The 26,320-nt window shown below is 44.4% G+C and overlaps 1 protein-coding gene across 1 annotated transcript in view; it reads right to left on the minus strand.

Annotated features, from left to right (window-relative positions):
* MAMLD1 (mastermind like domain containing 1) overlaps positions 1 to 26,320 on the minus strand; it is an 80,269-nt gene that overhangs the window by 1,383 nt on the left and 52,566 nt on the right. The window contains exons 3-5 of the mRNA XM_031056042.1: positions 2,400 to 2,546; positions 1,075 to 1,156; positions 1 to 789 (exon numbers count right to left, since the gene is read on the minus strand). The exon at positions 1 to 789 is cut by the window's left edge and continues 1,383 nt beyond it. Of these exons, the coding sequence (XP_030911902.1) occupies positions 1 to 789; positions 1,075 to 1,156; positions 2,400 to 2,546 (1,018 nt within the window). The remainder of the gene's footprint in view (positions 790 to 1,074; positions 1,157 to 2,399; positions 2,547 to 26,320) is intronic.

A 26,320-nucleotide genomic window follows, 5' to 3' on the forward strand; every position in this document is an offset into this window, starting at 1 on the left:
TGGAAGGGTAGCTGGGCGGGCCCAGCCCCGGGGCAGGATTGAGGTGGTTAAAACTGGACACTCCTTGGGGCAACGATTTCATAACATTCATAGCTGGCAACGGTCCCCTGGTTAAATTGTGTCTCAAGTTCTGATTACTCATTGAACTCAAGCCCTGGCCAGACTGTCCCATGCTCAGTTTCTGCATCTGCCTGACCTGGATGCCAGGAGCGATCTGGTTTGGTGGCACCACAGCCTGCTGGGAGAACGCCTGCCCTGGTGTGCTCGGCCTCACGCCCTGTTTGGAGAACACCGCGTTCCCAGAAAACTGCTGCATGCTGGTATCCATTTGGCTTTGATTTGGCATTCTTGGCACAGTAGTTGGTGTCCACATCTGGGCTGATGAGTTGGGGTAGACACTGGGGATTCTTGGCATGTTCGGCTGCCTCAGGTGTTGCTGAGTTGCAGAGTGATTTGCTAAGGAGCCAGAACTGAAGCCTCCCATCGGCATTACCGGCCTCACAGTGGAGTGGCTGTGACCAGTTTGGCACCCCGAGTTCATGCCTAGTGCGTTCTGGCTTGGCCGCAGCGGGATGTTGAAGTCAGAATTAGGTGGGAAAATCCCCTGCTGCTTGCCAGGGTTGTGTGGAATCATCACCATGGTCCCGCTGCTCTGGCTGGCGGGGGCTGAGGCCATGCCAGAGCCCAGGGTGCTCTGGAGCATGGCTGGGTTTGACGGCAGCATGCGGTGGTTGGGCGGAGGAGCGGGAAGCACCTGGTTGCAGTCAGCAGGGATGGGCTGCTGCACGGCTGTGGACAAAGAGACATGTTAGCTGGTGAGCATGGATTCACCCTGGAAACATGGCTAAAGCTTTAAAAACTGCTGTTCTTTCTTTTGCCACGAGGGCTTCTCCGTTGTGTTCTTTGTAAGAGTTCTATGGACCCATAAGGAAATGGGAATCTCACAATATGTGATAAAATGCAAAATGCTTGTAATTCGGGGCAGAGAATCATTAAGTGTCTCTATTTAACCAGACACCAGGCCTTGGCACCTCAAGGATTTTCAGACTCTTTTCTGGCCATTTCCTTCCTTACCTTGAAACTGGTTTATCTGCTGAGCTGCAAACAAGCTCCTCTGTTCAGATGTTACTCCCAGCATGTTTTGTCTCTGCTTTTCCTGGAAAACAAGAGGAGTAATACTGAAGTTACAGTCTCTTGACTACCAAAAGAGCAGCAGACACTTGAAGTGTAGCCACTATCATTAACAACCTCTCCCATACACCCTTTACCCCCCTTCTCCAATGAGACTCAGCCCAGACAGCTCATTTCAGACTGAATTTCAATTTCTCACATTCCCCTTCTTGCAGAGGTGTCCTGATGCCAGCCCAGCACTGGGAACTGCAACCTTCAGGAGATGTTGTGCAGGCAGCCAAAGGGGAGCTGGACAAACATGGAGACTCCTGTGTTCACCAGCTTATGAGTCAAGTGTGCTGCTGCTGGAAGCTCTGTCCATGTGCACCAATGCCCTTGAGTGCTGGTTGCCACTTGTAACCAGAACACAGGAGCCAGGGATCCACAGCAGGTGCTCCCTGAGCAAGGCATTGCTGGGCTAGCCCAGGTGGCTGATTTGAGTCTCCCACCCTTTAGCCCCAGAACACAGCACTGCACTCACATCCCTGCTGTGGGCAGCAGCTGTGCCCTGGGGAGCTCTCTGGGTATGGAGGAGCTCCCCTTGTGTTAGAGAGGCCCAGAAAAAGTTAGAGCCATGTGATGGCAGGGAGCCAGAGTTGGGTTTGAAAGGGAGCAGCACAGGACTTCATTGAGGGTTTTTGAGCTACTTCTCATCTCATTTTCCATCCACAGAAATGAGCCTCCTTGACCCAAATCCAGTAGCACATTCAGAAAGTGAGAGGCACATGGTCAGACCCAATTAATTGGTGGGATTTCCCCATCCCAGCTTCCTTACACAGCCTGTGGCAAACCTCCTACAGGGGCTTCTGTTGCTAGAGAGATCAGTCAAGTCCTGGACAAACTGGAGCCTAACATCTGCTCTGCTAAATCCCCAGGGAGGCAAGCATGGAGAACATCTCTCTGGGGCTGATTCACTTTCCAAGCCTCCCTTCTCTGCATCTTCCTTCTCAACTCTGTGGCTGACCAAAAATGACATCAGGGATATGGAGGTGACCAAATGCTTCCCTTGCATATGAGGGGGCAGATCTGCACTCAACTCTGGCAGAGCAGCACTTGGCCTTGGCCTCTCTTGGCTTCATGCTCGACTCACCACAGCCTAGTCTGACTCAGCCTAGCAATTCCAGAGTCACTCTTAGTGTTTGCTGACTGATGATTTCCTCATTCCAGTTAGTCCTGTCCCTCCCAGTGAGGTGAGAGCACAGCAGCCCACAGAGGCATGCACACTGTACCTGCATCAGCTGCCGTTTCATGATCTGCTGCTTCAGGAGATGGTTCCTCATCGTGTACCCATTGACCGTGGCCGGAGCCGGCACGGAGCCGCTGCTCGGGATGGAGCCTGGCTCCTGCAACCTGGCAACGATGCCAGGGCTTTGATCCTGCCAAGAAAGAGAAAAAAAGGAAATTAATCTCATCAGGGAGGTAACAACAGAAGCCCTTATCCTCTCTACTGATGCCCTCTCTTCAGTCTTCAGCTGTCCCAAGGCCAAAGCACCTCATGGACTCACATGGCCCTGTGTGCTCCAGTGAGGACAGTGAGAGGTGGGAGAGTGCTCTGATTTCTAAGGATCAGCACAAGAAGAAGTAAGAGAAGCTAAAGGTTAAACCCAAATTCCTCGTGTGTTGCCCAAGGCCATGAGGACCCATTCACTACCAGAGCTGCAGTCACAGGGCTGCCTGGCTGGCAGAAGGGGTGGGAGTAAAGCATCACATTTCTCACAACTTCTCCAACTGTTATACTGAAAGACAGAAGGAAAGGAAAGTTGCATCAGGGCAGGATTTAGCATGTGAATGTAGAGGAAAAACCTACAGGAAAAGAGCAAACTAAAGGCAAAGGAATGGAAAGGGTGGCCTCGGACCCGGGATCCAGAGAGATAAGGAAGATGTGGGCCTGGGATTAAAGTGGTTCTTGTGAGTTTCAAGATCAGATAAACAAGAAGGGATCACTGTGAAAGGAGAGAAGAACATAAATGCAAGGTCAGGTCATGCCTAGGCACAAATCAGTAATAAATGCAGTGAGCCCTGCTCCTGCCTGGCACAAAGCAGCCTCTTTCTAAGTCCTCAGTGAAAGATCCAAATTGACTTTGACAGCTGAGCTTTTGCCTCCAAAGAAAGAGTACGATGGGGAGGAGAGAAAAAATAATTCACCAGAACATGGTGAAGACACAACCCAAAATGGAAAAAGAATTTAAAAAATACTGAATTCTAAACATCTTAGGGCTGGCAGGTATTCAGGGAAATACAAGAGAAAAATGAGGGAAGAAGTCAAGGCCTCGCTAAGGACAAGATCCTGTGAGTGCTGTACCCAGGAACAGCAGCACCAGCGTATTCCCCATTCTCTGTTTTCACATCCAGCTTCTACATTATTTATGATGTATTGTTATTATTGGAAGGGAGAAGTATGTATGTTATATCCAGCATCCTTAGCTGGGCCACGCTTCCTTTGTTTTCAGAGTGGAAGCCCACATCCTTTGTTTGAGAATCAATGTTATCAGGAGATAAGCAAGAAGAAAATGGTTGTTGCCTTCTGACATCTGACAATTAGAAGCATGCTCAGATGGAGAAAACAGGATACGAGCCATGTTTCAGAGGGGCCAGAAGGAAGCCTTGAAAGGCATTTGTCACCAGGAAAGCTCCTTGAGCCTGGGGCACCTTTCCACAGGGGCTTCACCATGAGGAATCATCCAACTCCTTCCAAGACATTCTTTCTAAGAGGGATTACCAAGAAGGTCACTGAAATTACTCATTTTTATGGTGCCTCCTTTTGTTGTAGCACTTTGGTCTATTATGCAAAAGCACAATTGATGAAATGTAAATGCCTGCTAGATAATTTACTAAAAGACACAAACCTGCAGCTCATCACTGCTCTCATTATCATTCCTATTCATGGGCAGTCTTGTAAGACTAGATTTTATTACTGGTGCTTTGCTTACAATTCTGCTGGACATCTCTCCTCCTCCCCCTTCCCTCCTACCCATTTTACTCCATCTCTCCCATGGAAAAAAAGGAGGGGAGGAAAAAGTAAATATGATTTACTACAGATGTAAATATGAAAGTTCATTTTAAGCTGGCAGTCTGCTTTCATGTCAGACAGGATTCTGCAACCACAGTTAAGCTTTGAATAATGCAGATTGCCTCTGGGGGAATATTTGAAAGTGGAGAGATTCAGTTTGTGTACTCTGCACATGAAAGACGCTGAAATGTTCATACCACCAAAATCCCTGCCATCTATCCAATTTCCTCCAAACTTGTCTTGTGGTGCACAGAGGGTCTGTGCTTAGTGAAGCAAAGGAGTTTTAGTGCAAGGACAATCATTCTGATGTCTTGCTCTGGGCTATTGCATTAACAAGTCATAACATTAAAGTCTCTTTTCCTAATCATGTCCACCTCATTCTAATTTCTCCTAAACATCATCAAGAAAATAATGTTGATGTTTCTATATTATTAATGGTAAAGAAGTGTAAATCACATTACTAATTGCAGCTCTTGTGCTGTGGCGGTACAACTGCTTAATTATATGGGATTTTCTGCAGGCACCCTATAGCAATAATGACAATCAGCAAAGTTCATTTGCAAATACACTGAATGGGTTGCTGAGTTTTTCAGAGCAAAGTTGTATAACACTTAATTAGCCAGTAAAGAAACAATCTAGAGATATGCAGTTTGCTTTTGGGGAAATTAGGACAAAATAGCATAGCTGAGAAGCCAAAGAGTGAGTTTGAAATCCCGACTTCTACAAGTTCACGTTTAGGTTAAGACAAAAAAGAAAAACGGAAAGGAAAAGGAAAAAAAAATTCTCTCTTTTCACCACTAGTGGGAACTACTGTATTCCTGTACAATAAAAAATAACCACTCGCACGTCATGACTAAGAATAGCTATGGTGTAGTCTAAAGGACACTGCAATCTGTACCAAAGGTTAATGAACTTTAAACATTTTTCCTTTTCATCACTTCCCAAGAAAAATCACTTTCCTTCCCCCAGTAAAACCAAGCCAAAGCAGCCATAATCTTAACTCGTCTGTAGTTTGGTTTTATCCCATTATAAATCTAGGAAGACAGCAAAGAGAAGAGGATTCTGCTGCCAAAGCTGGGAATGTTGGAAGTGGATGTTCCCACCCAAGGGTTCGTGTGGCTGAGCTGAACAGTTACACTGGAGGGTGCAGAGAGCTACGAGAGGTTCTGATTCTTTGCCTTAAAAAAAAAAAAGAAAGAAGAAAAGCATTTGTTTGTAGGTATCATGTTTTTTTCTCCGTTTTCCCCTCCCAAAACTCATATTAAAATGGGCAGAATCCCTAACTAAATAGCACACCACACAGACCTGGAACTGGAGAGTGAGTTTGAGAAGATGTGTTCCTGTTGCCAGGCAAAGTAGGTCCAGAGCTCCAGAGCTCCTGCAGCACTCCCTAGGCTCCCTAAAGGGGCAATTTCTGCTCAGAAAGGCCTTGGGGAAAACCACACAGTTCTGACTTAGTATCTCATGCACTAGTTCCAAGAGCCAGCAGAAGAGAGTCAGTCCCCAGGCTTGCAGGAATGTGCAATGCTCCTGTCAGTGTTCAGGCACTGAGTGCCCCTGTGAAGGCCATGCCCCCCCAGTGACACCAGTGGCACCAGTGACACCAGTGCCCTTGGCCACCCCACCGGGCTGCCATGGCACATCCCCGCTCACCGCACACAGCTGGGGCCAGCCTGGGCTGCTCCAACAGCCACCCAGGCACTGCTGGATGGAAAGTGTGCACACAGTGCCACTGAGCCCTGCCACGGACATTTATTAACCCACATCCTTCCAAAAATCCACTGACAAGCTCAAGCCCCATCACCTGACTACACAGAAAATGCACAGCTGCAGCAAATAAGTGTGGAGATGAATCGTTCTGTGTGAACGTGGTTGATAAACTTCAGTCCTCAATACTTAGTGATACATCCAGTAAGCACTTTGTGGCTTCACTTAAGCAAGAATGAGTAAATTTATGGCCCCTAATTCCCCTGAATCCTCATTAACAAACAGTCCAAAAAGAATTTAAAAGCAAGATTTTCTGAGGAGCTGAACCAGAGCTGTAATCACTCTTTGGTAAGTATGTAAAAAACCCTCTAATCTTTAATAAAGAGCATTCATTGTTTTTAGGACTATGTGAAAATACTAAACTCATTTATCATTATTAAACTTTCCCATCTGCTCTTACAGTGTAACTCCAAAGAATATAACAAAGAAATTGTACATGTTAAACTGTATTGACTTAAGCCCACAGCTATTGGAGATGTACAATTTTTTCAGCGAGGGCAGGAAGGGGACTGCAGGCTGCTAGACAGTCTCATTTGTCCAATGCTGAAAAGACAGTTATCTGCACCAAAATGGCTCTCTGAAAGGCACATTTGCTTTATAAGAAATAAGCTGCCAGGTGAGACCATTCAGCATTATGTTAAAGGCTCAGACAATAAAACTAAGTCATGAATTTGAATAGTTAACAGATGGACTAATTAGAGACTGAATTCTTTGTGGTTCTAATAGATAACCAGGTCACAGCAAGGTTACTGAGAGAGAGAGGCAAGCAGCACTGCAAATTTCAGTAGATATTTGCAGAGTTGGGGAAGAGCTGCACTTCCTAACTGAAAGCATTAGCAGTAGTGGAGGAACAGAAAAAGGGCTCATTTAAAATACCTCTAGTACCTGAATTTAAAAAGTTTATTCCATTTCAAAAGACACTGCTGATTTGAGAAATATTCCCTCTGCTTCCAATGGGGTATCCAGCTGAATCCAGTGATTTCAGAGCTTAAACCAGAAGGGCTGTTGAGATGAGCCACAGCATAAAAACAAAAGACTAAAGGAAATGGGGCACCCAGGGTGGATGTTTGCTTCAAGCACATGAGCGGGACAGACTGCTTTTTCCACCAGGTTTGGGGATTTTTTGGCAACCAAAGGTAACTTAGTTTGAAGTAAATATCATGATATCACATAGCAAATAAGAAACACAAGAAGTAACCAGAAAACCATGGCTACAGGACTTGAGCAGAGCCACTCCTGACCTGCTCTAAGGCCCTGGCTCCTGGGCTGGGGACTCGTGGGCGATCCGTGCTCGTGGCAGGGACAGCTATTCCCTGGGGGTGGGGTGAAGTTGCACAAACCAAGTGTTGTTCTGTATTTTTAGAACATCTGTTACAAACAGGGAGTTCTGTACTCTGCTGAGAAAATGCAAATGCTAGTTTCAAACTAATGTCCCTGCATTTCTCTGTGCTCCCACCTGCCCCCTGATGCATCCTCTTTCATCCAGGAGCTGTGCTCCATCTCTTTGGTAGGGTTTTCAAGTTTGGGCAGCACTTCATTCTGAAGCCCAGGACTGAGACCCCAGGCACAACCACACTGCAAATACTACAGACTAAGCAGTTAAAACACCAACAGTATTAAAGCTGTCTCACCCAACTTTATGGTTTTAAGTTTCATGGCTTAGAATGACAGAGAAGCCGCATGTAGACTCCTGGTGTGTAGTGACTTTGTGCTTATCCACAGGAAACCTTGATGCCACCTTCACAAAGAAGGCTCATGGCCTCCACAGCTGTTAGTGCACTTAGATACTAAGATAGTGACCTATGTATACAAATAAAGCAAACAAAATTCAGGGTCAGTTTGTCAAAAGGATTGTGTCAGCCCCCCAGGAGTGTGATGTCTGTGAGATGCCACTGTCATTTGCTCCATGCAGAAGTCTGGGGCTACCTGTGCTTCTTGCCTCTGCCCCTTGCCGTTAACAAAACCCTCCATCTGCTCTTTGAAAGTTTTCTGTCTTTATTTTCCCTCTATTCTGCTCACAATTCAGAGATGCTCTTCAGGATAAAACAGCCTTTCAGTTCAGAAATGCTCCAAAGCTTTCTGTTTGTCTGCGTGTTTGCTTTAGCACAATGTATGAACATTGATAAAACAAACTGTGCAGTTTGGTGGATCTGGGCTTTTTTTACCCATCTTTCAACCATTTACTTGATACATGAGCATGTGAAATACTGCCAGACTCAAGTTTCTAAGCTTATCTTGGGGGCTGTCAGTCAGGAAAAGGCTTTGTTTGAAGACTGTAAGTGATCCGTGGGTATATGGTTTGGTTAAAAAACAATCTTCCAAGATTTTTGTTCTTTTCATACAGCATGAGCATGTACAGTTTCCTTGAAAGGTAGTCCTCCTTCCTTGCTAGGAGCAGTGACAAGATCACCACACCTGGATAGCAATTTTATCAGGATTTTCCTCCTGCCTTCAAGCAAAGCAGTTGAAACACTGATTTCCCTGTAGTTGTTCTTATACTTCATGCAGTTCAAAACAAAACAAAATTCCATCAAAGTATCCAAAGTGCTTCTAATATGGACCCAAAATTCTAATATGATGGAAACTGACTCCACTTCCTCTCTTAAAAAAAATTGAATTAGATAAAGCTGTTGTGCAAAGACTTTACCAATGTTGTCAGAGTTGGTTTCATCCATCAAAACATGTCCTTAAAGAGCAACAGCAACCAGAACAACAGAAAGACAGAAAATCCAGAATGCATTATTGCAATGGGGATTTTTCTCTTAGGCAATAATGCTTCCTTTAGCAGGCATGTGGAAACCATTGCTGTTACCAATCTAGTTATAAGGAACATGGGAAACAGCTTTGGGAGCAGCCAAGAGCTTGAGAATGGAGGAGCTGGTGTGTAACAGACAGACACAACCTTCCAGGGACTGCAGTGCTTGCAAAGAGGTGTGATCAAGATTCCAGCAACAGCAGCTCCCTTGAAAATAGTTCCTTTGGCCCAGATAAACTCCCAGGCCACGGGTGAGTGTAGCCTTTGATCCACCATCCTGAATGCAAGGGAAACCTCTCTGTATAACATACAGTCACGATCCAAAATTGAATTCTCTGCACAGAACATATATTTATATTGGGTTGTTCAGCTGCCATGATTCTCCAACCCTTGACACCACCCTCTTGTTCCCATGGAGGGCAACTTGCCTATAAACTGAATGAGATAATCTAAAACTGTATTTATCTCACCTAATTTCAGCTGGTAGTCCTGCCTGTCTCTACGAGGTTGTGGTAGCTGTGATGACAGACTACAATATCTTGTATCTTATAAAGTGGTTTGACTCGAGCAATCCTTGTGTTATGTCAAGTCATGCTCTCAGAGGTGTCGATGAGATTCCAAAGGAGTCGAGTGAGCTCAACACCCAGCAGAAGCTGCTACAGGGGAGGGCAATGATTGGCTGGTAAATTTATGTATTAGGGAGAGCAGAGAGATCTGATAAAAGAAATACTGAAGATTTCACAGTAGCAAAGTGAAAGTCAGAAAATCTTGAGCTAATGGGATAAATCAGCAGTTCTCTACCTGCCCATTTCTGAAAAGCTCTGTGAACTGCAGTGAGGTGGTCTGGATCACTGAGATTTTGAAAATCCCCTGCTTTCTCCAAGTTAACATTTCCATTAATTTCTTTTTCCTTGTCATGCAAAGGATCAATTTGCAGAGGCAGATGCCCAAGTCTTCTTCACTTTCAGTAGTAGTAGCTGGCTGCCTAACAACTTCTGAGAAGCCCTTTGCATGGAAACCTCCCCACATGCAAAACCCAGCGTAATTACAACTGATTTCTCATGTAACTGTACAAACAAAGCATGCTGTGGCACAAAGTATCACATCACTTTTTCAGTATTAAACTCCTCACACCCTTACTCTTTCCTAACAGATGAAACTAGTCCAACACCTAAAAAGAGTTTCATCAAATCCTCTGCCAGGTGTCAAAAATCAGGTGTCAAAAATAACAAAAAGGCACAAAACAAAAGGCAGCGATCAATCATATGCTAAAATAATGGATACAAGGAAGGCTGTGACTAGGTAGTCCTTATGATCAAATTTTTAAAACCATGATATTGACATGTTAAAAATGAAAAATGTGTTAAGGTGACCTTGAGTATGGGGAACAAGGAGCAATTCCATTATGTTTTTAAATGGAAATTATTATTAAAACACCTGAAGCTGAACTGTTGTAACCAAGTCAACTCGGTCTCCCCTTAAAAAATCCCTTTTCTCCCTTTCCATTCAGATTGTATTTACAAACTGTTAGATGTCTCATTTTTTTCTTGTGTCATTTCATTATTACAGAGTTGAGACTAGCCATCTGCAGCTTCATTTCATAAAGCTCTGATTTGTCCTTGGAGCAAGGTCATCCAGAACAAGAACATAAAATTCTGCTTTCCTCAACTGACAGTTCTTTATGTCTTCCTGTAAATACTCCCTACTAATTTTAAATAATTTTACCACTTCATACTCCCCCTCATCCACACTGAAAGGCTGATATACACACATATTAATAAGGATCTTGTCATTTAACCACTGCATGTCATATTAGAAGCAATTAATGGTGTTTATTTGCTGATAACACAGGCATTTCGAGCTCCAGCTCAAGAATCCCCGGTAGCTCCATGTGACTTGCAGGATATTAGCTATGGGTCAGAAGTTGGGATCCCCCCATTCAGCATTATCGTATGCTTGGAGCAACTCTGTTTCCTATCAAGCAGAAAAGAAAATGCAGTCAATGCACAAAATTACCAGCTGCTATAACATCATATGATAGGTGAGTGATAATAAAACATCACTAGGTGTATGTGGGTTCATTAATCGAAATCAACAGACCAGTAAAGAAACATTTTCAGGCGCATTGCACAATGTTCCAAGCTAAAAACAAAGAAAACTGAACATGGAATTCCTACACAGATCAGATATGACTTGCCATAAATTCTGGAGCATCTTCTCTGAAGCAGACTGCTGTTCTGGATTACAGCAAAAACCAAACCAACAAAACAAAACAAAACAAAAAGGCAGGGTAAATTAAATTGAGAATCATCAAAAGAACCACCAAAAAGAAACAGGGAATAACTGAGTGACTGAGAATAATCGGCATTAGCTCTGGGGGTCAGTCTCCTCCCCGATCTCTGCCTGCAGATGTTGGCAACAGCAGACTGAAGGTCCTGGCTCTGATCTCCAACACAAAGTGCCTATCTTTTGGCACTGGAAAATTCATTACTGAGCGGATGTGGTGGATTCTGAGATATGCTCTGCTGTATGCAGCCATCTGCCTCACAAATAACCATGTGAGAGCCTTTACCTGGGTGCCTCTAACAGCCCCAGCAGTCCTAGCCATGCAGACACGAAGAAACTGGGGTCTGTTTGCAAACACTCCTGGCTCTGTGCTGTGCATGCAAGACTCTGAGGGGTTGAGCCACACAAGCAAGTGTCCCTTTGGACAAACAGCTGAGATGAGCTCATGAGAATGCAAGCATGCAATTTGTCAGAAGGAGAAGTGGAAGCTGGGATCATTACAGGTGAATTCCCAAGCCTCTAAAGCCTTTGTTTCATTACTGAGTCAGAGGATAAGAGCCATTCCTATGGACTTGGGCTTACTTAACCAGGTCCAGTTTCCAGTTCTGTCATACAGAGATCCTTCACTGACTATGGGCAAAGAATTTCATTGCTCCCTGTCTCAGTTTCCCTCCAAAAGGAATTAAAGTTCCGCACAGAAAGAATGAGGGAAATTTCCTGAGGCAATGTGAGGGTTTACATCTGAAACATGCCTCTCCCTTGCCCAGGGGTCATGACCCCACAGACCTGGCAGAGCTGCTTTCCTTGTTGCTCAGCAGTGCGGGGTGGAAGGGCTTTTCCTGCTTCACTCCACATGCAAGTCATTGTCATGTTCTCCTCTCTGCACCTCTCCTCCAGGTGTGGCCACAGCTGGCTGCATCTCAGAACAACACTAAACTACACAGAGTTGTAATGGTCCCCCAGGGCCTCTAACCTGGCTGCACAGCAGGTGAGTGCAGCATGTCCCAGCCACATGCCCCATGATCTGCCCCTTAAGCCCTCAAAAGGCTCTGCATGCAGCAGCTTCGGACACGGCAGCACCTGGAGAATCCCTCTGTGCCCAGCTGGAAGCTGTGTGAAGGGAGCTCAGTGCTGGGACAAGTCAGCCCTATGTTTTGTCTTTACAAAAATAAGAGACTGGCTGAGGTAGTTTCCTGAGAAAATCCTGGGATCTTCCTGCAAGTCCTGCTTGATACTTTGTTATAACAACTTTTACTTCAGGGAGAGTGGTGCAGTGTAACTCCACATCCTCTCACACATCCCTGTCTTTACCCTGTTCCATCCGCATTATATGTGCCTCTCTGTCATTCACATTGCAGATGTTTTTCATTCAAAATTTACCCATGATGAGAAAACCTTCCAAGTGCCTCCAAATACCATCTTCTCATGTCAGCCAACATTTCCCCAAAATTCTGTGGGATTCTGGTGTCTCTGTCACTTAAGCTAAAAGGAGTTTAGGAAGCACGTGCCTTTGAACATGTGGCCAGCCACACTTTTGCTGTAAGGAAAGGGGACAGAGGGACGTGTTCAAGAGGCTCAGAGCTGGAGCCCAGCCACACTCCCTGCCAGGCTGGGAGGCTGCAGAGCACTGCACGTGTCTCTTCTGCAGAGACACTGCATGTCAACAGTTAACTTCCCTTTGTTCCCATCCAAATGATTAAGCTTAGAAGCTTGCCTGGTGACATCACCAGAGTTTAAACATGCTGGATATGGTCCAGGGAGCCAAAGTTATTGCTGACCCCATGGTTACTGATCCACTCTGCAAGTAGCTGATGTCTGCTCTCACTTTATGAATTATTTAATGGGTTAAAGATTGGTCAGATCTTTTTTATGCAATATACAGCTATACATTGGGCAGGGGGACGTAAACATGCATTAACAAGGTTAAAGTCATATACTGTAACTACACTGTTTTCAGCTTGCAGCTTTATTGACTTAATCATGCCAGCACCGCAGCCAACAAATCATTAAATCCATTCCATTCTTCTGCTGGTTACCAACCACAAAAACAGAGGCAGGCAAACATGGAGCAAATCTGGGAGGGGGTGGGGAGGGCAGTGGGGCGCGGGGCCGAGGAGAACAGTGGGATCACTATGGAGTGACGCTGGCCTGTCACTGCAGCACAAAGACGCCAAATCTGTCTTTATGGACTAAGTGGTTTCATGGTTTAAAGTGACACACTCATTTGTTCCTGTTTTGCAATGATTATAGAAAAGAAGAAGGGGGGAGTGGGGAGAGGCAATAAAAAGCAAGCTGAGCTTCTTCATACCGTAACGGGGGGAGGTGTGTGTGTGTCTGTGTCCGTGTCTGTCTGTGTCCATGTGTGTTGTGCTTCCTCACAGAGCCACAGATCTCAGCTGCAAACATCCCCCAGGCCAGGGCAGAGGAGATCTGGGTGCTTGTGGCACCCGAGGGGTCTCAGGCTCTGTGCTGCACTCACTGCTAAGCTGCTGCCAAATGCAGGCATGATTTAGAGTTCAGCATAAAAGCAAGGAGACAAGGAGCATTAAATCAGTCCTTCCACTGCCCTCCAGGAGCAGCTCTGACCACACAGAGCCATGGGAGAAGTCTCTGCTCTCAGGCTGAGCTAACAACTTCACTTTCAGAAAAAGGCTTTCATCTTTGGCCTGGCACTTAACTGTAGCTTTTCAGATCTTGTTCAGGACCCCCAGAAGCTCCCTGACTGTCAATAGTGTGGAGAGGTGTTCCACCACAGTCAGCAGATTACTAAAATACTGTTTCTAGGTGGTTAGTTGAAAACATCCAGCTTTGGAAATGGAGCTGTCAGCTTATCAGGTTTGAACCTGTAAGACCTTTATTTGTCACTGGTGTTGTTCCTGTTCATTTATTGATAGAAATCATCTTTTCTCTCACCAATGGCTTGGTGCCTGTGCTAGTGGAGCATCCCATCAGGACACAGGCATATGTGTTACAAGCAGGCTACTGAGTAAGAATTCAGCATGAGCTCCTGGAAACCTCCAGACATCAGGGTGTTTTGCCTCTTTTACTGATGCCTATTTGCCAGCTTTCCTCCAGTGCAAGAACATGAAATAAGCTCCCCCTCTTTGGGGAAGACTCAGCTACACCAGGAGAGATTCCTGGCCCATTTCTATTTGTTCTGAAAAGAAGAAATGGCCCACAAGCTCCCTTTGCTTTGCCTTCTGGGTACAAGCTGCTCAGAGCTCCCTGTGAGAATAACCCAGATTTTAGCATCCTACTAGTGCAGGGGCTTGGCAGATACATTTGCACCTTGTCCTGTCATACACCACTCCAGACCTTTTTGAACATCATCATTATTTGGTTTATAGTTGCTTTCTTTAGACCCAAACAACTCTTACAGTTTGAGTTCCAACCTTGCCTTTTTTTGTTTACTAGTCTCCAGATCCCTATCACCCAGAGACGGCTCCTGGCTCCATATATTGCAAATAAACATATCACTACTTGGTGCAAGAGTCAGCCAGAATTCTCTTGGAAACAGCCTCCAAGAAGAGCCTGTCCCCCTGCCTCTCACCCACGGTGTGGAGGCAATGGAACACAGCATCAAAGGTGCTTCTTTCCAGCCACCACACTGCAGTAACAGGCAGAAACTAAAACCATTTCTGAAAGTCAGAAAGTAAAAAGTCAGCTATTTAAGGTACCTGTGTGACTTTCAACTTAATTTACTTTATGTATTGGATCACCACAGCTGCTGTTGCCTCCACAGATTGGGAATAAAGGCAGGCAAGGGCAAGCCTTGGTGTGTTTTCCAGGCTCCTCTCACTGCAGCCTGCCCACCTCACCTTGGAGGTGCACATTAAGGTGACTGAAATTACTCTCTAAACAGCTTTTGCTCCACTGGCCACAGCAGAAGTCTAAATGATGGGAGCAGAAAGGTGTATCCTGACCAGCCACAGAGCAAGACTGACAACAGAGAACTCTAAACCCACAGCTCACGAGGCCCAAACCAGTGTTTAACCACACACCTGTTTTGCCATTTTTCTGGTGTTCAGCAGCCCCAGCTCCACAGCTTGTTCAGCAGAACCCCCTCAGCTGCACTGGGCCAGCACTGCCTCCCTCCGTGAGTCCCAGCTCCACAGCTCCCTGCCAGCCTGACCAGCTCCCATTCGGGTGTGCTTGAGGGCTGGTGTGATGGACCCGGCTTGGAGAGCCTTATCAGTGCCCTGAGCACCTTATCAGCGCCCTGTGTTTATCGGGGAACAGGGAAGGAGGAGGAGGCTCCCGGCTGCGGTCATTAGCGACAAGCCGCTTCAAAGGGAAGTGACAGCTGTGCCTATGTTCCAGGGCTGACACACCCAGCCAGGAGTAACACACCAGTTGGGCTATTTATAATCCCTGATTCTCGAGTCTTAAAATAGCACTGCTTTTATTTTTACATTTTTAGGCACACTGGTATGTTTAAGCAACTCCGTTCGCAGGCTCCACATCAAACCCATCACAGGCGGGCTCGGAAGTGACACTCGGGACTGTGCCTCCCCTCGGAAAGCTGAGGTGAATTTCCCTCTCCCCATCACCCCAATCTCCTTGGCAATTGTGACCGGGCCTATTTCCATGTATTTGCATACAGACTGCCTCTTCCAAAGGCACAAAGGAGGGGCCAGGCAGACACCCAAGGACAGCAAGCAGCAGAGGTGTTCCAGGCTGCAGTTCACAGCCACACATCTGCTGCTCTCATCAACAGGCACCACAAAGCCTCTGAAGGAGTTAATGGGTCCTATAAGAAAGCAATACTGTTTGTGTTTTTCTTAAAAAACAAAGGTCAATATACAGAACTAGTCAAACAAACCAGGGCTGCAGGTCTGAAAGGAGTGCTCCCTCCAGCTGCAGCACAGCCCTAGCTATTTGTTCTCTGCTCCCTGGTGCCACAATGTACCTTGGTTGGCATTTCTTAATGACTGGAGCATCCATGTGCTCTTTGTATAACAATTATAAAATATTCAGGGCAGGAGAAAAAATTTCCTTGCACAGCCAAGGCTCCTCCAGCAGCCTGCATAGGTGTCAAATGGTAAATCGTTAGGTGTTTTAATTGCAGAGTTATTTATACCCTGGAACTTGTTATTAACATAGGAAAAAACAGAACCTATTGTTACCCATAATTAAAGAGATTATTATGGGACTGCAAAAGCATGGATAGCCCCAGCCAGACCACCTGTCTTTTGACAGTGGTGACTGTCATGGGGAGGAACATTAAACAGAGGCCCAGTCTACAGCCAAGAAGTTCAGAGGGGTGGTCCCAACATGGGAACCCCAATTTCTTTACTCAGTCTCACCCCATCACCCCTCTGCTGCCTCTGGCCACAGGACTGGCATTAAGCAGGGGAGCTCTGAGGAGAGGGTACTGCAGGGATCCAAACCCATCCTTCCCTTTTCTGACCAAGGGGTGCACAGATAAGACACATCCTGGATTTGGCCTGGAGTTGCATAACTATCCTGTTAAAATTCAGGATGAACAGGTTATATTTTCATTTGCGAGATCATTATCTGTCCCGAGAAAGGTTTCCGATTTCACCAGCACTAATCAGGAGCCACAATGGATTTCCGGTCCCAGCAATGAGGCTCGAGAGCCTTTGTACCTTGTGGAGCCAGTTTCAATTCAAATCTAACTGGCAGAGCTATCATAGCTGCATGTTGAACAGATTAGGGGAAAAAGAAAAGTCACTGCTACTTACTACTGTAACTTATTTCTAAATCCATTTCTTACAGACACAAATCTCTCTGAGCACCAAAGCGTCTCGTAGCTACTCTCCCTCTCCAGGAATGACACCCTCAGTCTCCCCAATGGCACTGAACAGTGATCCCAACAAACAGTGGCAGCAAACAGGTCCAGAATCAAGAGATTAGTGTGCCACGACAGCCCGTGCCCCCAAAACCAAAGAGCTGTGTGCCCTGCACTGGGCTGTGGGCTCAGCAGCATTTCCCATTGGAATGCTGTCACCCACACAGGGCATCCCAGCACAGGAACTCCCTTGGATAGGACAGTCAAGCACTACTGATGCCATATTAACACCTGGGAGGCCAGACAGTCTCACAGGAGGTACTGTCTTTGTGGGCAGAGAGGTGAAGGGCTTACTGACAACTGCCTTTACCAGATAGGTAAATTAGGCCTGGGTTACAGTCTTCATGTTCTCTCACTGCCTCCACTCCCTGGACTGCATGAGTCAGTAGAACTGGAGGGAAAATATTCACAAAATTCTACAAGTGCAGGAATTAAAGAGACATCTCTGAAACTTGCCTGTGGCACTCAATACCAGCTGAAAAATTGGGTTAGCTTGACATTGCTGCTGGAGGTGAACAGAGCTGGGAAGGCTGGCTGAGTAGTGAGAGCAGAGCCCCTCTCTGCAGAGCAGGTGAGCACAGTGCTGCCCACAGCCTCATTGCTCCAGCATGGAAACACCTTTTAAATTTTTAAATCCAGGAGTGAGAGCAATTAAGGAAACAAACTTTGTTTCCTTAACAAACATGAGGTTCAGACAGTTTGGGATTATGTGATACATGCAAATCTGCAGGTCTGGCCTGAGCAGTTTTTGAGGGCTGGAGAACTCTGCGTGTTCTCCAAGGTTCAAGAGCTTTGCCTTGAACAGTCATGGCAGGACCATTTTGGTATCAAGGCTCCTTTACCATCACCAAAGCAGCCCTAGCTGACAGTCACACTGCCTGGCAGGAGGCTGGGAGAGCTCTGTGAAGGGAGCAGCAGCAAACCCCAAATGTCTCGTAAATCCTGCTGCAGGGAGTGCCACATCACAGGGGGCTCCTTGGAAGGCTCTCCCAGCTCAGACAGGATGCCAGGCCCTGCTGCTGCTGCTGACACCCTGCTGCCCGTCCTGATACCAATGCTACCCCAGCCACCTGCCTGCTGCTGCCCTGCCCCTGTCCCAGCAGCTTTCAGAAACCAGGGCACCAGCTAACCCAGGAAAAAAACAACAAACCACCAGGTTACACCAATGTTTTCCTTAGTACTTTACTTTCTGCTTCCATTTGCTGCTGGGCTTGAGGAAAGAGTATAAAGGCTGATAAAAATGAGCCCACAAACCTCTGATACTCTACCCCCAAGCTGAGGAGGTTTCCAGGGGCTGGAGCAGGGGCTGCCTCTGGAGTCAGCTGGGAGGAGGGAGAGGAGGCAGGGGAGGGAGAAGGGGAAAAAATGAACAGCTGCAAAGCAATTAAGCCTGCCTCCCTGCCGTACTGTCCAAAGCAGGAGGCAATCTAATTCAGCCTGGTGCCTCTCTTCCTTCAGCCGTCTGGTGCCTGCCTGGGATTCAGGAAAGGGGCTGTCTGACTGCCCACTTTGTCTGACGAGCCAAAGGGGCCCTTCCCAGCCACAATTTCCAAAGGAAAGAGATCTTGGCTGGTGGTGTCTCTTCTGAGAAAAACATGAATTGAATGTAGTGGCAGCAGCTTTATAACCCTCTCCTGCCCTTCCTCAGCAAACAACCGAAGAGGAGCTGGAGCAAGAAAATGACCCCGCTGGCTCTCTGGCTCAGCACTTGTCTCCCAGCACAATGAATCAATTGGCGTCCCATCATTATTGTGGTAACTGTATCTTTCACAAGCAAGATTTTATATAGAGATAGAATAGGATGTTTTCTGCTCATTTCCTTCCTGTCATTCCAATCACGAACTACTGTTAAAAATACAATGCATTTAAAGGCTGTAACATTTGCAAGCATGTGTTCCAGTTTCCCAGCTGAACGGCTGGGCTTTTGTTTTCTGCCCAGTAAAGGTGTGGAGAAACAGTGATGGAGGGGAGCCTGTGGTGCAGCTGGGTTAGAAACTCACATGTACAGAAGGTCATCTCATTTTTATGCTCCTAATGTCAGGCATTACTTTAATTCCTTGTTCTGGCCAACTGTTTTGGTATATAATCCTCAGCACAGGACTCCTTCCAGCCTGTCTAAGGTGGTACTTGTTCTGCTATTTCTTCAGAAACTGGCAAAAAATGTTTTATTTGGAAAATGTTAGTGAGGCAGGGCAATAAAAGCCTTTTAGTACCCAGTCAGAGGAGCAAACAGGGTCTGTTAGGAGAACAGAGTACAATTCAACTCTGCTTTCAGTTATGTTTGACAGTAATCTAGGCAGCAGGTACATACCTTTCCCCTGGCTTGATCAAGACAGAAATATGCAAAATGTGTCTTTTAAATGCAGCTAGACAGCATTTCATCTTATGAAATTTCTCAATACTATTATCATAAGTAGAAAAAATAAGAAATCACAGAGAAAGCAAGATTTTAGCCCACCATTTTGATAAATGCTTTATAAAGGATGAAATTTGAGGATTATTCTTTAGCTCTTCATAAGCTAAAGCACAGTAACTTTATATATTGTGTCAACCTAGAATGGAGCAACCCACTGAAAACAGGAGTTCCTTACTAACCTAATAACACATAAGGTCCCTCATGAAGACCACAGTTATTTCTAAAAATATAATTTATAGACATATAGATATATGCCACCTATCTAGGAAGAAGTTCAGACTGTGGACTGGGCACAAAACAGATTGGTATATATTCCCCCTCAATGCCAAAATTTTTCTTATAAAGAAGTTCTTGTTAAGTAGTAATTTTTAATTTCCTAAAAAAAAAAAAAAAAGAAAAGAAAAGAAAAGAAAAGAAAAGAAAAGAAAAGAAAAGAAAAGAAAAGAAAAGAAAAGAAAAGAAAAAAATGCAACATAAGTAAATGTTAGGGATTTTAATCCAAGTCCTAAACTATGGGAAAACTCTGATATGTCTACCTTTTTCAGTTAAAGATTTACTCACATTTCAGAACCATCACACAGTCTGTGGTGATGTTATCAGCATTTCTCTGTTCTTGGTGACCTTAGGCGCTCTTAAACCATTATATACATAATATTCTCTGATAATAGAACACCATTCACATTTCAGTAACAATAATTCACCTTAATGAGATAAGAACTTACACATCAAGTGACTCTACCTCTATTTGAGAGATATTAGCACACTTTGGGTAACTGTAGAATCACAAATAATGACATCAAGAGTCCAACACTATTCCTGGAGAGCTTGTACTCCCAGTTACATCATCAGGCATTTGAGATGTGTAAGAATTGCAAAAGCAGATGCTGATCTGCTGCAAACACCACAGGTAAGGGCAGTCTGCATTTCTGCCTTAAGCAAACAAGAAAAACAAGACTGTTAATGAGAGAAAACAGCACCAGTTTCTAACTGCATGTATAAATAGGCATTAACACCAACTATATTCCTGAAGTGACTCATTACCGTGTAAAGAAAACTTTTACAAGAAACTTCACGTTGTTTACAAATTTCCCGTTTACATTTTACATTAATTCTTGCTTTCCCACTCGTATCATTCACCGCAGCCTTAGCAAAGATCTTCAGGAGACGGAAACTTGAGGCTTACACTAAAACCAGAACCAGCAAGATGTACTCCTTCAGCGAACTGGTTCTGCACTTTTCCTGCAGTCAGGTACCTAAAGCAATGTGAGCACAGGTATTTTCATCAAGGCAAGCCGAGGCTGCTGGCCCAGGGAGGGATGGACACTGCCCGGGCAGGGCAGGGCTGGCTCCGGGCTGGGCGAGGCGGCGCAGCGCGCTAGCGCCGAGCCAAGGACGGAAGATACAGCAGGAACAGCCTAATTCCAGCTCTAAATGAGCTCAGCAGGGAATCTAAACAGTCAAGTCAATTGCTAGAATCTGCACTTTTCAACCTCGTTCTGCTCCTTTGATCAGACTGAATTTTGAGCCACGGCGATTAATGGACTAATAGAGGAAGTCACAGGGCATCTCTGGGGAGGGGAGGGAAAGGAGAAAAAAGCGGCTCACACTCATCATGCAGCTATGCTGAGAAACACAATTCCGTGTAGAAAACGAAAATGCCACTGCAGAAAGTGTGCTGACTGAGCGGCAAAGGAGGAGAAAAAGGGGGTTGTATGAAACAAAAAAATAATGCTGATATGATTGCTCATTCATTGCTTAAACATAGCCTGCGGAGCAACCGGGAGAGAAAACAGACTGCCCGAGCACGAGTGTCCTGTAAACTACCCTTCAACCCAGTGCTGAAACTGTTTATTCTTAATGCCACCGAGTAAAGGAAATATTAAACATATTTATTATGCAAAGAGAAGCTTTCAAAAGCCCTGAGTAATTAAGCACTAAGAGCAATTGATTTGTTTATGACAGGGATACACAGTACTGATATTCCAGGGTAGTATGTCCTCATCTTGCTGGAAAGGGAAGAAACACATTAACATTAGAAGTCTGCTAATCACGAAAGAGACAGGGAAAGTGTTTTGGTTTTTTTCCCCATTTGTTTTTTTTTATTGCTGTGCCTGAGAGGATGGGACAGCTTCTCTTCCTACAAGGGGCAAATTTTCCTTCTGCAATTGATGACTTTAAAAAACAAACACAAGAGGACTTCAAATAACCCCTGGACTGATTAAAACATTTATTTGTTTGAAGCTTAGCAAGTTTGTAAAATGCTGGTACTAACCCCTAGAGGGAAAAAAACCCAGTACCAACAACAACAACAACAACACCACCACCAGAAAAGCCAAAAATAATCCAAATGTAAACTCGAGCTGAGGCAGGAACAAGTGTATCAAAGCTTCCAACTCCCTGTCTTTTTTTGCTGCAGCACTAATATAGCATTGCCAACGACTGCTGGGCCCCTTGCTGCATCCTTCTGCTCCACCTTTGGTCTTCCTTGAGCATACAAAGCCTAGACACATACATGATTCACTCTGCTCTCAGAAATAATCCTGCAGTCATCCTGGAATGACCTCCCACTGCGTAAATTTAGGTGTGTGTGTTTGAATCTTTACAAGATAAAGCTGTTAATGTAATGTCTTAGGCCAGGATATCACACTATTTTGGCTACATTAAAGGGCTTACCCTCCTTATGGGTCTCTCATCAATTCTGTAGTGGGGAAAAATAGCTCAGCACAGCTTGTGCATAACCTGCATTCACATCTGCATCTGCCTGACACTGATCCAAGGAACTGCATTTTCATTAATTCAATGACAAATGTTAAATAATTTTGCTGGTTATGCAGAGAATATTATTCATACTACAGTAATGCATTCACTACCTTCATCTTTTAACATTCCTATATTCCAAGGGTTAAATTGTAATACAGGATTATTCTTGTTAATGGTAGTGCTTTTCAGAATTATGTACTGATAACGATGATATTTGCCTTTATATGTGCTATAAAAAATTTAACTTTAAAACATGTAATAGAGTGATTAGCCTTCAAAGCTCTAAGAAGAGCTGCTGCATTCTGATTGTGAATTTCTATCAATTATTAGTGCTGGAAATATCTGCTTGAAATATCCAAAGTGCTCGAGACAGAAATATTACACAGCCAACAGGGCAGACTGATAGGCTTCCTAAATGTACAGTTTTTGAAAACAGCTCATAATAGTGTTTGGCTTTCAAACCTTAATGTTATCAGCTTTGATGGGACTGCTTCTAATTCGTATTTAAGACCCATTACCTCTTCCTCTAAGCAATCTTCATGAAACATCATTTGTTCTGGGGGGATATCTGCCATCCAGTGCAGCTCTGTAATGGCTGTTAATTCACACCATTTTGCTTGCTCCTGTATTAATCAGCAAACTGTGAATCATCCCAGAGTTTCCAGACTCACAAATGCATGAGAGAATCACCGAGGCCAGTTCAGTTTCTCTCCCCATTCAGTCCCACAGACAATATCAGTTCCTGTTTACAGACACGGCTTTGTTTTCCCCCACCCACACACTGAAATTTCTCCAAAATGCCCAAAGAAAAAAAAAAAATTAAAAAAACCCCACCGAGTTCATTTTACCAGGAAAGTTATTTCTAGGTATTGCATCTGAATCAAAACATGTTTGTACTTTGAGCTGGTGTGCAGGGCTCATGCAGCCAGGCAGGAAGGCAGAGGAGCAGAATGGGAAGGCAAAGGGGCTGCTCTGTCAGCCCGCCCTGCTGGAGCCAGGCACGACATTAACTGCATCCAGGGACTCTCCTACACACTTGTTTGCCTTCATTCTGTTCGCTTCTGCACGTATTTTTGCCTTGTGAAGTACTGATATAATTTTAAACTATAACAAGACAATACTAGGTAGAAAGCACCCCAAAAATCAAGGGTAGATACCATGCTCTAACAGTACTAGTGTGGAAAGTATTAAAATTATTTATTAATTTAGGCATCAAATTTGAGGAAATAAGTAGGGCATGGTTTTAGGGAAGTGAGCACATTTTCCAAAAGGCTGCTTTTAGTTCAACACAAGCTCCCCAAACTGTCATTATTAAGAGAGAGACAGAAAATACAGACAACGTACAACCCTACCTTCCAAAAACATGGGGAAAATGGAATGAAGATGTTCTGATATTAATGGGGATTTACAACACAGTTGAAATGAGCTGGGTGTACAACAAGGTCATGGAAAGCATTTCCTCATTGCTATCCCTCAGCACGCTGGGCCATGAACACACCTTTGCAATGTAAGAATTATGGGTGTGCTGACTTGTGAGTGAGGATGCACCTTACCCATCACTAACCACTCTACAAGTAGTTATTTTTAAGAATGATACACAGAAGGAAGTTATGGCATTCATCCTGAAGCCAAGCAGTGAGAAGGCTGTCAAGCCCTTCCCTAGATTCCCAGGATGTTTAAAACTTCATTGTATCTAAGAGCATAGTTGAGAAAATATGTATGTTCAAAACCTTTTGCTCAACTGCTTTTAATTAGAGATTTCTGCATATGGATTTTTTTCCAAGCTGTGATAATAAAGAAGGTAAAATGGGTTATGTGGGAGGAGAAAAAAAGGAGAAAATCTGCAGATAGGGCCTAATTCAGCTGATGTTTAGCCCAGAACACCTGTGAACTGCTACCAAGCTGTCTGGAAAACTCGAGAGGAACTGTCCACATGGGCTCTGTCATACAGCCTGGACACACAGCATGGGCACACAGCCCTGCACACAGCCTGGACATGCAGCCCTGCCACACAGCCCCATCCTGAGCACCTGAACATTGCAAGCAGCCTGTCAGGCTGAAATGCAGCACCTTGCCCCAAATTTCTCTGGGCTAAGTCACATTTCCCTGTACGTGTTCACAGCACATGAGCACTGCTTCCTCTTTCTCCACCCTGGACAACCCTCCCTCATCGCTTCATTGTCCTGCACATAAGGAAGAGAAGACTTCCTCAAACCCTCCAGCACCCCTAACTGGTGTTTACAGTACCTCCTGAGCCTCTTTTTGCTTTCCAGTTGGATTTTAATTTGTCCAGTGTGAGATTCCCACAGAGTTGTCCGTGTCCTAAATGCTCAATTGCTGGCTGAACATTTTCCGTTTTATTAAACAGGTCATAACCAAGGGAAAGACCAGTCTGGATGGAGCGAAGTGCTGCAGCTTTGGTGTAGTGTCCACATTAATTTCAGATCCAAAAGGTGGGTGATGGTGAGAGTGGGGGAGGATGCTCCCCACGTGGTGTTTAGAAGGATTTGGTCTATTTACAAGCTGCTTCTGTGCAGATTGCTTCCTCTAATGATGTGCTGTGTGGTGTCCAAGAGTGCTATCAGCACAACAGAGAGCTAAACTGGAAGGAATTATGAGTGCATTAGGCAGAGCAGTTGGAAACATCAGTGCCTGCAAACATCTGAAAATACAAGCCAAAGAAGTGGGAAGGTTAAGACACAGAGTCCTTGTGTCTGTAAGGGCTCCAATACAACAGGGGAATGCTTTAAAATACCCAAAATGGAACACAACAAGACAACACATGGAATTTAAAAAAACACTGAGAAAGAGCAATGGGCCCAGAAAATCAGATGTGAATTAAGGGTTTTTTATCTTGATTACTGCACTTCTGAAAATGTTGTATTACTGTTGACATGTTGAGGCCAAACACCCCATTTTGTTCCACAAGTTTACTTCTTACTTTCCAAAACCTCTCTGACATTATTTAGTCCCAGGGGAGGAAAGGGAGAAGAAGGCAGTTGATAGTTTCAGTCAAGCTCCTCTCAGACTCTCTTGAGAAGAGAACAGAGAATCTCCAAGTTTGAAAAACATATCAACTCATTGGCAAATGCACAGATAAATAGAAATTCAGAAATGACCATTCAGGAAGATGTTTTAACATCTGTGGAGATGTCAAACTCCAGGCTCAGCCTTATTGCTCTCTGTAATCCAGATTCATCACCAGCTTCCTTTATTCCCCTATTCAAAGGCACTTAATTAGCTGAAGGGCTTGTTGCTTTGCCTTCAAAAGCCCTCCATCCCTCAAAGGCTTTGCTTTGGTATTGTGCTGCCACTGTCCTTTGAAATCAAATCTGATTTTCTCTTCACAGCATTGGTAAAAGAAAAAAAGGTAGATTTTAAAAAAGAGAAGAGAAGAGAAGAGAAGAGAAGAGAAGAGAAGAGAAGAGAAGAGACCAGCAGAACTTCATTCAAAGTGGCTTTAAAAATAAGTAGAAAAAGGTAAGAAGAATAAGAAGAATATTCTTAAAAATAGGAAGAAAATGGGTAGGGTATTGAAGCTGCAGATGAAATCTGGCCTGTACTTTTGGTTTTATTAATAAAGCATGATACTGTAATTGTTTTATGCATTAGGAAGATGCCTTGTGACATCTTGGAAATCCCAAATAAAACATTATTTTCCCCTGTACTTGCAGGAGGACTGTATGTACTCAGATGATGCAGGTTGTGTTCTCTGCTTTCCCAAACTCTTCATCAGCCTGCATCAGAGCTCATAAAGTGCTGCTGAGTCAGAACAGTCTCACCTAACAATCACAGTGCACTGACTTTTCACAGGCAGAAATAACTTCCCATAATATATGGCACCCAGAAATCAGGCCATGGTATTACCATTTCTTCATATTAATAAAAGCTGTATTTTGTATTCCATTATAGTTATTTAACCTTTGACATCTACCCTCTGGGTCAGTTTGCTCTTCATAGCAGCACATTTCTTCTTCAGTTTTGTTTCTATATTTAGAAAACTTACACTCTGAAAGATTTTTTTAACTTTAAAAAAAGAGTATATTTAATCTAGCTCAGAAGTTTTGGTGTTTCTCTGCAACCTATAGTTTATTCTTCCAACTCAGATAATGTATTGCTGCTTTTACCACAGTCAAAGAAATACTTTACTTTTCAAAGGATATTTTAGTCCTCAGAATGTTCTTCACTATCCCATATGCAGTCCATATGTAGTAAAACTACAGCCACTTTTACTGCAAATAATATTAGTTTTCTCTCTGTCTCTTCCCTTGTCATTTTTTCTCTATCAGTATTTTTGGTAATGGAGATGAAACAAATATCCCCTTCACTGACAATCCAGCGCAC

The sequence above is a fragment of the Geospiza fortis genome, unplaced genomic scaffold (assembly GCF_000277835.1).
Source record: "Geospiza fortis unplaced genomic scaffold, GeoFor_1.0 scaffold157, whole genome shotgun sequence".
Classification (NCBI taxonomy): Eukaryota; Metazoa; Chordata; class Aves; order Passeriformes; family Thraupidae; genus Geospiza; species Geospiza fortis.